General features: G+C 37.2%; 3 protein-coding genes across 3 annotated transcripts; 1 reads left to right on the forward strand and 2 right to left on the reverse strand.

The window, feature by feature from the left end:
* Nucleotides 1-1,736: 1,736 nt before the first annotated feature.
* On the forward strand, nucleotides 1,737-4,513 carry nkx2.5 (NK2 homeobox 5). The gene is made up of 2 exons (XM_024283869.2): nucleotides 1,737-3,463; nucleotides 3,718-4,513. The coding sequence occupies exons 1-2, from the start codon at nucleotides 3,103-3,105 to the stop codon at nucleotides 4,338-4,340; spliced, it is 984 nt and encodes a 327-aa protein (XP_024139637.1). The 5' UTR covers nucleotides 1,737-3,102; the 3' UTR covers nucleotides 4,341-4,513.
* Nucleotides 4,514-6,397: 1,884 nt separating this feature from the next.
* On the reverse strand, nucleotides 6,398-8,729 carry LOC112153390 (vesicle transport protein SEC20). The gene is made up of 6 exons (XM_024283581.2): nucleotides 8,596-8,729; nucleotides 7,415-7,507; nucleotides 7,249-7,340; nucleotides 7,029-7,133; nucleotides 6,767-6,885; nucleotides 6,398-6,594 (listed from the first exon to the last, which is right to left on the reverse strand). Exons 1-6 carry the CDS (start codon nucleotides 8,674-8,676, stop codon nucleotides 6,398-6,400), a joined length of 687 nt encoding a protein of 228 aa, XP_024139349.1. The 5' UTR covers nucleotides 8,677-8,729.
* A 580-nt stretch (nucleotides 8,730-9,309) lies between these two features.
* atp6v0e1 (ATPase H+ transporting V0 subunit e1) lies at nucleotides 9,310-11,321 on the reverse strand. The gene is made up of 4 exons (XM_024283597.2): nucleotides 11,021-11,321; nucleotides 10,246-10,293; nucleotides 9,715-9,838; nucleotides 9,310-9,628 (listed from the first exon to the last, which is right to left on the reverse strand). Exons 1-3 carry the CDS (start codon nucleotides 11,122-11,124, stop codon nucleotides 9,745-9,747), a joined length of 246 nt encoding a protein of 81 aa, XP_024139365.1. The 5' UTR covers nucleotides 11,125-11,321; the 3' UTR covers nucleotides 9,310-9,628; nucleotides 9,715-9,744.
* Nucleotides 11,322-11,773: the final 452 nt, after the last annotated feature.

Here is an 11,773-nt window from a genome sequence, read left to right on the forward strand (position 1 = left end):
TGAAATGTTGAGTTTTTTTATTTCATTATTGCTAAATTGGAGAAAAACTAAAGTATAAAGACAACATAAGACCATTTTTTTTTCTTTTATTATTATTATTTTTTATGGCATGTAAATTCCCTGTTAGGTTAGGTTTCCTTGACTTCCAATATTTCTGTCTAATTAAAATGTTAGAACTTTATACCCACCTTAAGGAAAAAATAAAAATAAATATTGGTTTTATGCTAGTTTCTTACTGTCAGTTGGATCGATGACAAATGTAAAGCCTCCCACGTGGTAAACTGCAATCAGGCTTCAATTTCTATATTTTTTAGTTTAAGGAATTTTGCATACCCCATTCCTACTTTACTAAGCACAACGTGTACTGAGAAAGCATTAGAGAAAAGATTCAAAATGTGTTTGCTCCTTCACCTTTAACAAGACCATCATATATTAGATTATTTTTCTTTTTAGCATCTCTTGTTGAGTTTGTGAAATATTCTGACTAGATGTTACATAAATAGCTCTGACACAGTCAGTGGCCCATACATTATTATTGTTGATTAGAATTCAGCAAGCTTTCTTTACTACGTTTATAAAAAAAAAAGCTGTTATGTTACAAACTTAACATAGACTATAAAAAAGTTAGCCTAGGAACATGCATAAACAAAAGTGCAAAATCTCTCAAATACCAAAACAATAAACGGTGCACATATTTGTGTTTCTAATGAATGTTTACTCTGCAAAAGCTTTCAAATGGGCCAGCAACTGTTAATTCTTAAGTAAATATTTGCAGATCGTGCTTTAAATATTTAGCTTTTATCATAAGCATTGGATGAAAAGGCTGCCAGGTTTTGCTTCCAGTTTTTAACAGTGGACGCGGGATTTTTTTAACCTTTTTTCTATCAGTATTTCATTCATGTTGGGAATCGAATCACATTAAACAAAAGTCAAGAAATAAGAATAAGTAAAATATGCTGGAAAGTTATAGATATTACAATATAGGGCCAAAATTGAGAGGTCTCTTAATTGAAATGGAAATTGTGGTCAAAGAAAATTGGAGAAAGTGCTAGAAATAGTGTTCTGCATGCAAACTGAAACCCTGGAGAATCAGTTTTTGTTTCTGGGTTTTAAATAAAAGTGTAAATAATTTGAATTAATAAAGGTTTGTTGTTTTGAATAATGTTTTTGGTAAGTTATGTGGTGGTTTCACATTTAGAAAAAGATAGAAGCATGATATTATCTTCTGCTGCACACATGTCTAGTTCTTAAAGTATAGAATTGCATCTATATTTATAGATTTTTTTAAATAATAAACTTGAATTCTACACCAACGTGTTCATGTCTATGTTTCATAATATAAGGGGGGAAATGACCGCAAAAGTAATAACGATAGGAAATGTCCTGTTTTTCTTGGCATTCTTGCATTTCAAGTAAATCTGCTGCAGCTGGATGATTTTATTGTGTTTTATTTTGAAAGGAACTTGTACGTTCTGCTGTCAAAAGTCAAATAAAGTAAAAATGTTACACAGAGAAAAATATAACATTGTTATATTTCAATAATTGTAAGTATTTGAGGGCTATGCAAATATAAAAACAAAGTATGAGTCACTTTTGTATGAAACTGGACCAAATGGCTCTTGTGTTGAAGGTTACAAACCTCTACTTAAACTATATGGATTATATTATATATCACACATAATCACACCGTTAAATATAAATTTGGGCCTTAAAGAGGGAAACAGACGGAGAAGGGGGCTCTTGCTTGCTCACGTTGAGGCTCCAACACGCAACCCCTTAAAAATATCCACCCGTCCGTGCGGCGGAAGTTTTTAAGCAGCCTTATCTGACGCTTTATCTGAGCTGGAGATGTGCTGCAGAAAGACAGGTCAAAGGGGAGCGCGGCGCTGCTGCAGGACGAGGCATTAGGGATGCATAACACATGCCAGACCTGTCATGTTCAATTTACAGTTGACACAATATGTTAGTATCCAGGAGATGTGCATTTTTTATTTGTTTTTTGTGCACATTAGCTGCATGGGAAATGGTGAGAATCCCCTCCAAATGATGGAGGCCTGGCCCGTGCGTCTCATTGCGGCTTAGAAAGATTTTACGGCCATTCGTCAGGTCGCGAGGCGCACAAATCCTCTTCAGAACTATAAACACAATTGGCGGGTCGGAGACAGGGGACCCATTTACCCCGCGGCTGCGCTAAACGCTGCAGATAAAACAAACGATAATACTGTCTGTCTGCTGTGAGCGTCTCCACGCGCATTAACGACAGCTTTGGTGGCAACGAAACGCGTGGAGGCCATGCGCCATTACGCACGGCCTTCCATCTTAAACCGCTTTATTACTTTTCAAATTTACTTTATTTTTCTATTATAGACATTGTTATTAACTGAATAAACACCAATTAAGTGATAAATAGAGCCTGTTAAGGGCTGCAAACTTGGCCTATTTTATTGTCCAAACTTGAAGTGTCACCACACTTATTTTGGATAACCTGGCCTGCAGCGTGGGTGGGTGGGTGTGTGCGTGGATTTGTTGTCATCTGTTATCACGCACTGATAAGCCAGACAGCGGCTCCAGAATCTCTTGGAGGCAGACAGCAGAGTGTGTCACTCAGGTTTCAGGTTCTGAGCTCAGGGACCAAACCTGCTGGCTGATCCTCCCCCCTTTTGTCTGCGCAGTTCGAAACATCGAACACCCCTGTTATATCTTACTGTGCGTAAAAACACTCCATAAGTGGTTAAACTTGAACTTAATCAATCATTGTGATTATGATGGGGAATTGGAATAAAAGGTGTCAAGAGTTAGTTTTAAATCGATTGTTTTAAGAGTTGGTTGAGCTTTAATACGCATTAATTTATCCATAAAGGAAACCTGTGCTTCTCTCATTCCATCTTCTCTCCTCCTCTTCCTCTCTGCGTCATAGTGAGAAAGGGAAGCCATGAACAAAAAAAGAAAAACTTTGGAGACAGAGTTGACTTTCAAAATGCGCTCTTCACTCAAGATCATTCTGGGACACCACTTGACTTTGTAAACACTTTCAGAAGTTTACTTTTTTTATTTTCTCCTGACGGATTTACAGACCTTTTATTTTTGTTTTAGCTCTTTGCCATGTTTCCCTGCCCCAACACGTCCACTCCCTTCTCTGTCAAGGATATATTAAACCTGGAGCAAGACGTTATGGTGTCTTCACACGAGGTTTCTTCTCGCATGGACTTCTGCGCCGCGCCGACATCCTCCTCCTCATCTTCCTCCTCCTCCTCCTCCTCCTGCATGCTGGCCCGTCTGAAGCAGGAGCCTCTCCGGGAAATGTCCTCCTCCACGGTTACATCTCTGTTCGGGGAGGATATCCACGAATCCAAAGGCAGCAGAGCCCATGCGCTCAACTTCACTTCAGCGTTTTATGGGAAAGCTATCATGGATGTGGAGCTGGACAAGAAATCAGAGGCGTTTGAGGATGAACGAGGAAAAGGTGAGATGAAACAACTTTGGCCTCAAAGCTGTAGGCCTGCAGAGTGCGCGCAAACTTGAGTAAAATGAACAAAAAGTAATTTTAAAGTGTTTTTTTTACGCAAAATTAAATAAAAAGTTGACTAATGAAGATTGAAATAATTGAAATATACTGTTTAGAAGCTTCAAATATCTCAATCCATTGCTTGTAAGGCCCAAATTATTGATGCGTAAAACCCACTCATGCACTTTTCGCTCTGTATTTGGTTGAACCAGATGATTTCGGTGTCCGTGCTGAGCTTTTGGAGGACTCTAAACCTGAGGATCCGGACAGACCCAAGCCCCGGAGGCGCAGGAAGCCGCGCGTCCTCTTCTCCCAGGCGCAGGTGTACGAGCTGGAACGCCGCTTCAAGCAGCAGCGGTACCTCTCCGCGCCGGAGCGGGACCACCTGGCCAGCGTGCTGAAGCTCACACCCACCCAGGTGAAGATCTGGTTCCAGAACCGGCGCTACAAATGCAAGCGGCAGAGGCAGGACCAGAGCCTGGAGATGGTGTCTCTGCCGCCGCCGAGGAGGGTGTCGGTGCCGGTTCTGGTGCGGGACGGGAAGCCCTGCCTGGCCGCGGACTCCACCGCCTACAACCCTTCCTATGGCATGGCTCCCATCAGCCACTTCGCCTACAACAACTACCCCGCTTTCAGCAACTACAGCAGCCCCAGCTGCAACACGAACTATGCGTGCAGCTGCCCCGCAGCCGCAGCCGCTGCCGCTGCGCAGACGATGCAGCCATCCAGCAGCAGCAGCAGCAGCGGGAACTACATGAACTTTGGGGACTTGAATAACGTCCAGAACCCGTTTCCCTCCAGTAACGGTTCTCTTCACGGCATTAGGACGTGGTAAAAAACACCAAAATAAATTCACTTTTGAAAAGACTGCATGCAGATTGAAACCATAGAAAAACGTGTGAATTCTCTTAGTTTCTCTGTATTTAAGTAGTATTTCGATTACTTTTTTCATTTGATTTTGTCTTAATAACCAAATACTTAATCTAGTTTAGTGAAAATGTGTTTAACCGACATGACAATAAAATGAAGAAAAAACAAACTATTTATTTACTTTATGAACTCAGTTAAATTCAAAATATTGTTTAAAAATGATCATTTTAAAGTTTTGATTCAAAACTTTACTCATAAAATGTAAAGAAATTTTATGAGCAATGAAAACTCAAATAAAATAGGTGATTAACATTTGCGTATGCTCCATAACCTTATAAAGGATGTCTGTGCAATTCTGACATGGTTTATGTCTCCTTAAAATGCTTAAGGGGCTATTAGAAAACATCCCTCAATTTGCTTAAACAAGCTGAAATGTTTTATTTACAACATTTCAAAAAGTTTAGAGTTTTTTTACAACCTGTCTGTTGAATTTTTAAAGACAGCTGGGGCACACGAACGCTTTCAGGTGTGACCTTGACCCGTTCAAATTAGAAGAAATAAATACAAATTTAACTGAAACGCCTTTTTTAAATCCATAAGGAATAAAATAATTGACGGAAAAACTTAAATCTGTCAAGCAAAACAATTAAAATCATTGGTAAAGTTTTTTTTAATTTCTTTAACAACTCAAACTTTTACAAATATACTTAAAATTAGGGAAAATTGATCATAAAAATGATTTCCTGTTTAATATAAAACTGTAAAAATCTTTATTACTTGGTGCTTTTTTAAATCTTAATGTGGGACAACGGCTTTTTAGAGACCTGCTTGTTCAAATACAAACCAAAGCACTTGATCACCAATATGCTGAGGCTAAACACAATAATAGTCCAATTTGCTGGACAGAGAGGCAGAGGCCTTGTTTAAGTGTTCAGTCCTACAAACAAGCTGGCTCTGCTCGACTGCCACCACTTTACAAGAGTGAGGGATGCTTATGCATCACTCAGGTCTCTCTGCACATCTGTCATCTTATTTAGGTCACGATGGGAGAATTTACACTTCAGGAAAAAAAGTGTGATGTCAGTTCAGGAATACATCTTTTCACAAATGATCATTTAGCATCTACCCAACAAAATGGCAGTTGCAGAGGGGGTAGCAAGGTCACGTAGCTCCTCTGGCCACCCTCTCCTCCGTGGTGTTGAAAAGGCGAACGTCAGATAACGGCGCTGCACGGACCTAAAAATATCCCAGTCACCCTTTACCCACACTGGAAAGGGACAAGGGGAAACAGGTCGGAATATTCAGCTTTTCCGGGTCTTATCTGCAGAAAGGCAGGAGTGTGCGTGTGGCTCTATCTGAGCTGGTGTGAAGACTGCTACTCCTCTTCTGAAATTTGGTGATTTGCTGCTGTCCAAGAGACAACCGCACACATGCTCATAGATGCTGCAGTTTCTGGATTTTAAATCTGCATGCAGCGAATAAAATAAAAATGAAGCAATGAAGCACCACTCAGGTAAAAGAAGTGTTTTATTTTAAACACTTAATGCAATTCTTACCAAAAATAAATAAAAAAAAAAAAAGTAAAATAAGCAAACATATATTAATATTGCATCATTACAGTAATTGTACATATTCACACAATAATATTTTACATTAAATCCAACTGATTTTGAGGTTATGGTTCAGGAATAAAAAGATTAATGGTCCAGCACTCCTTCATAATTTGACTTTTTAAGCTTTTTTCCTCCTCCCCAGTAATTCTGTTATGTTACTTTAAATATACGTCAAAATAATTTTAAAAAATTACATCCTTATCTAGAAAAAATGTGTTCAGCTGAATATAGAAAGTGTTGCTTTTTTTCTTTCAAAATGCATTGCATTTTATGACAGTATTTTAAATGCTTTTCCAACATATTAGGAGTTTTTAGTAATTCTTTGTTAGCTTGTTGCTAATTGTTGGCCCCAGAGAACCGTAGCCGGGAGCTTTTTCATCTACGACAGAGCGAAAGGTGGGTTTGCCGTCTACAGAAAAGGGAAAAGTCTCTTCTTCAGGATGTAAAGAACTGTGGCAAAGAAGAGCGCTAATGCCAGAAAGATGAGCAGCTTGTCAGTGAGCTCCCTGCGGTTGTACTTGGTGATGAGCTTTCTTCCGAGCTGAATGGTTCCCGTCATGGCTTTAAACTCTTCGTTGGTCTCATGGACCGTTTTGGAAGAGGTTGCTTGAAAAACAAAAGAGAAAAAACTTCTTGAGGCTTTAAAATCTTCTAATTTCAAACTCTGAATTTTATGATGGATTTAAATTGAATTGCTACTAAACCACACTAAATGTTAAACTTATTTTACAAGAAATTTGCAGTTCAAATTAAGAGATAATGCTGCACGTTTCCTTACCTAGAGTGGTGATGGTCTCCTCACTCTGCTGAACTTGCTGGGCCATCATCCGGCTGATGCTCATGAGGTTTTCTGTAATGTCACTGGTGGTCTGAGCTATCCCCTCTTTGGTCAACTTCCTGTTCCAAAAACACAGCCGTCACCAAAACTACAGCAAATCCAAAAAAAAGCAGTAATATTTTTAAAATATGTAATTTCATTTTGGAAAGCAGAGTAAAAATGCAAAGCTAACTAAAATCAAAGCAGATAAATGTCTATTTACCTTTGTCTTGTGGTGTTATCGGTCCCATTTAAAAGAGTCTGTTTCTCCATGTTGTCGATCGACAGCTTGCTGGCTAAGTTGGCCTTTCTCCATGCTGTCTGATTACTACACAATACAAAAAACAAATCATTTGCATGTTCATAAAATAGCAACTAAAGCATATTTAATTCTAAGCATAAATACTAGAATAAGCATTTGGTCAAATGATGCCGGACATCACCTCAGCATCTGCTTTTGGTGGCCCTCCACTTGAAGGATCAACGCTTGCTTCTCTGACAGTTTGTCCTGTTCCAACGCTGTCTGCTTCAAGTCCTAAAAACAAAAGAAATAAAATTGTTGCGTGTACATATGTGTGTGTGTGTGTGTGAGTGAGTGACATGTCGTACCTCAATCCTTGATCTGAGGTTGTGAAAACATTTTTTTATGTTTGCATTTAATTCTGTGAGCTTGCTTTGAGGGCCGCTGCACTCTGTGATATCCTGACGAGAAAAGAATGACATTCAGTAATCAATAAGGAAAGCTCTGATATATCAACATTTTCATAGTTAACTCAAACTTATCTTAAATATAGAGAATTAAGTTGAATAGAAATTAATATGTTGGCTGCAAAGGTTTAAGTTATTTTTCTAAACATGGACTTTTTATGGATAAACTAATACATTATGCAGCTTAAAAGATTGTTATTTTGAGTAGAAGTTGTCAAAAAATATTTGAAATTTGAGAGGGAAAACACAATTAAACATTAATAAATGACAATAAATATTCTTACAAAAACACTGCTTTTTAATGATATTTCCTCATTTATATTAGCAGCTATAATGATCCTTGAATTATAATATATAGCTATAGGATCAGAATTAAATCAATAAAATCAAACTGCTCTGTAGTATTCCTACTAATATTAATATTAAAAATGACGCTATCCTTTAAATGACGGGCATTACTTCAAAATAAAAGCATAAAACATCAATATTAACTTAAAATGTTTTGAATTGCAGCTTCACAGTGCTTAAAAACCAACTTCTATCAAAAATAATAATTTGAAAAAAAATAGTAAAACTTTCAAGAAATTTAGATTTACAATACAATGGTCGCTTTGCATTTGACAAGTTCTTCGAGAACATGTTTGATTAGCATTATTTATTTACTCATTGCCCCCTGCAGTAAGACCATTTACTAAAGGAGCGCAAGTGAACAAACAATCTACATTTGCGAGTGATAAATATCTCACTGACACACAATACAGTTAAGATAAACATAAAAGGTGTTTTTTTTCATATTTTATTTTGAAATTCATGCATAAGAACCGATTTCAATGAACTAGAAAATTTAGGAAAGCGTTTCCTCTATAATTACATTTCACAAACCACCTGTTTCATTCACATTAAAACCGACGATATTGACTGAGAATTCACTTTAATAAAAGTAAATTAAATGCCAAGCCGGCTAATTGTTGTGAAAACTTTAGAGGAAAATCAGCTGTTTTGTTTACTTCCGCGTTGTCATGTCCGACCGTCACCAGGTCCGAATTAATTGCGTTATAGTCTTTCTAAATAAATATTCTTACCTGAATGAGAGCCTTAATTTCCAAATCATATTTAAGTATTTCTTGCTCGCATAATCGGACGTGTACGTCTGCAGACGCCATGTTGTCAACGTAGAAACTACGGCAAGTCGGAAGGTCAAAAACGCGATACGCCTTTTTCCCCCGTCTCAGTCAAGCCGACCTAAGCCACATATGATCTATAAATTAACTATACTTTATAGAATTAACAGACATTTTAAAGGGATGTAAACTTTAAAGTAAAATTTAATTAGTTGAGAGGAAACATTGTGGGCTGCACGGTGGCGCAAGTGGTTAGCGCTCTTGCCTCACAGCGAGAAGGCCCCGGTTCGAATCCCGGCTGGGACCTTTCTGTGTGGAGTTTGCATGTTCTCCCCGTGCATGCGTGGGTTTTCACCGGGGACTCCGGCTTCCTCCCACCGTCCAAAAACATGCTTCATAGGTTAATTGGTGACTCTAAATTGTCCCTAGGTGTGAATGTGAGAGTGGATGTGTGTGTGATTGAGGCCCTGCGACAGACTGGCAACCTGTCCAGGGTGTACCCCGCCTTCGCCCTTCAGTAGCCGGGATAGGCTCCGGCACCCCCGCGACCCCGAAAGGGAAGAAGCGGTCAAGAAGATGGATGGATGGATGGAAACATTGTATTTTAAATTAGCATAAATACTATTTTTAGGCTGCAGCTTTTGGGGAAAAAAGACAGGACAAATCAGTTATACATCTATTAATCTATCTATTAAGTTTGTGGATTTATTTTTCATCGAAAGCAATACATTCAACACCGACAAAAGCTCCATCATGTCAAGCACAATACACACAGTATATTAAACCAACAACTTTAATTTAAAGCAAAGCATGCTCTCGTAGATTTTCCAGTCCTTTGAGAAGGGTTTTAACAAGGCACCAGTGTGGACATCACTCAACCAAATTACACGTGGATCTGAGGTGTAAGGCGATTCAAAAGGAATGTTCTGACAAAAAGGCCACAGCGGTCCTCCTCCGTTGTCCAGAGAATCCATGATGAGCACCGTCCATTAAGCTAATTTTAAAGAAACAAAGAATAAATCTGTCAGTAAGTAAGTTTGATTTTTTTTTCATTAATAACAGTTTAATTTCCAAACGTACCTCTAGATGGCAGGTTTCTGGTTGTATAAATTAAGGCCAGTGATAGTTTAGGTACCAGATGACATCAGTAGAAAGTGATGGTCCAAATAATGGGTTTAACTGAGCCAGGATAGCTATCAGCCAGCTGACAGAAAGAAAAAAAATAAGATCACAAATGTCAACAAATTCCTCATTGATGTGGATTACACATGTGACCATAGGAGAGCAGTCAAAGAAAAACTTTAACCACCAATTTCTCTGACACTTTGCTGTAAAGTAACTAGACCTTTACTGCCCTCTATTGTCCACATGATCAAACTCATTTTTGTGTTTTTACCTACGACTTTTGTTTTTTTTTAAGTGAAAGTCTTTATAAATACTTAATAAGAAATTACATGTTTGTGTAAAACCTAAACTTGTAGTACAATAGCTATTTTCAATCATAAACTTTGCTTTTTGTTTAAATGTTTTAAATAATATGCAAACCTCCTAGTTTACTCAAATATAGCAGAAAAAAACAAGGAATAATACATTTAAAATGACAATACTTACAAAAGGTAGCAGGAGACTGAAGTCAATACCAGCATAGTGACAATCACTCTGGAAAAAAGCAAAAACAGGGAGTGTTTAAATATACTTAAGTAACTTAAAATATACGTATAATCCTAAGCATATTTATATTTTAAATTTACTTGAGTTTATTAGCAGTAAAAACAAACAAAATAGTATTTTAATTCAAAAATGTATTCTTGAATCAGTTTTTCCACCCTCTTTTTGTTTACAACTTTTAATTATATCGTAGTAATTTTTTTTAAAATTATGCTACTCTTATTTGAGTCCACTTTAATTACTATTTTACTAAGTTATGTTATATTTGTGAAGCAACAAAGGGACATTTTTAATAGTTTTAGTTAATCATGTGACAAGACTGTCAGAAGGCCAAAAAAAAGGAAGCAATGGAGTTAGAACATAGACATAAAACACGAGTTAGAAGCAAACACATTTTAAAAACTTTTTGTTGTCAGGAAGTTTAAATCAATAAAGTTTTTTTAAACCAATCCACACACTAAAAATCGGCCGTCTTTATTAGCTGCTTTTAGCTAACCCAAACTTTTTTATGCTATGTTCGGTTAGAAAATAAAACTACTATGTAAATGGCGCAAATTGGCGCAGAAAACACTTATTACAGCAAGTGTGAAGTTGAAATAAAGGTGTATTTTGCGCAACATGAAAAGAAAGGAAAGTTATGTAAAAAAAAAATAAAATAAAATAAAATTAAGCGCTAGCTACTTTTAGCCCTCCACAGCATTGGAGCTATCGCGCTTACCCTCTGTTCGGTCCTTTGGGGATAAACCAGGGAACAACTCCTCCAACGATGCCCCAAAACAGGGTCATGACGGACATGACGATGGCGAACCTCTGATCCGCCATGGTGAGCGGTTTACGCAAAACTACAGCGAACTTTAAACTTCAGAAACTTCAACAGAACGACGATCTGCCCGACAGCGTCAGGGAGAAGGCAGCGCGGATCACATGACTCTGACAGAGGGAGGAAGTAGAAACAGGATGTTTCTGTCTCTGAAATCATACTTATATTAAAAACAAACTGTAAGCTGCTCCTCAAGCTGTTGAGGACGTTCTTTGAAGTATGAAACTTTATTTGTCAAGTAACAAGAGACAAAAGACAGAAGATTTTTTTTTTATTTTATTTAAATATTTAATTTTAAATACTCTTTTAACAGTGTGGAAAATGGGTTTTAAGCAACATTTCAGTAAAATGTAGTTTTTAAATGTATTTGATATTCTTCAATCATTCAAATTTAGGCAAAAGTTTTTATATTTAGTTTTATAATTGTTTCACTTGTTTTAGTTCTGGTGCATGACATGTTTTTGTGTTGTCACCTGCACCTCTAGTTCTATTGTATTTTTTCATATCAAACACTGCATTTTGGCATTCATCTATATTTTATGAACTTCAAATATTAATTTAATTATCCATGGTTTTCAGGTTGAATTTATGTTTTTTGTAGAATTTACATCCAACAAATCTTATCTTATTCTTCTAAAACATTTCATTTAG

Source organism: Oryzias melastigma, linkage group LG10 (genome assembly GCF_002922805.2).
Source record: "Oryzias melastigma strain HK-1 linkage group LG10, ASM292280v2, whole genome shotgun sequence".
In the NCBI taxonomy this organism is placed as follows: Eukaryota; Metazoa; Chordata; class Actinopteri; order Beloniformes; family Adrianichthyidae; genus Oryzias; species Oryzias melastigma.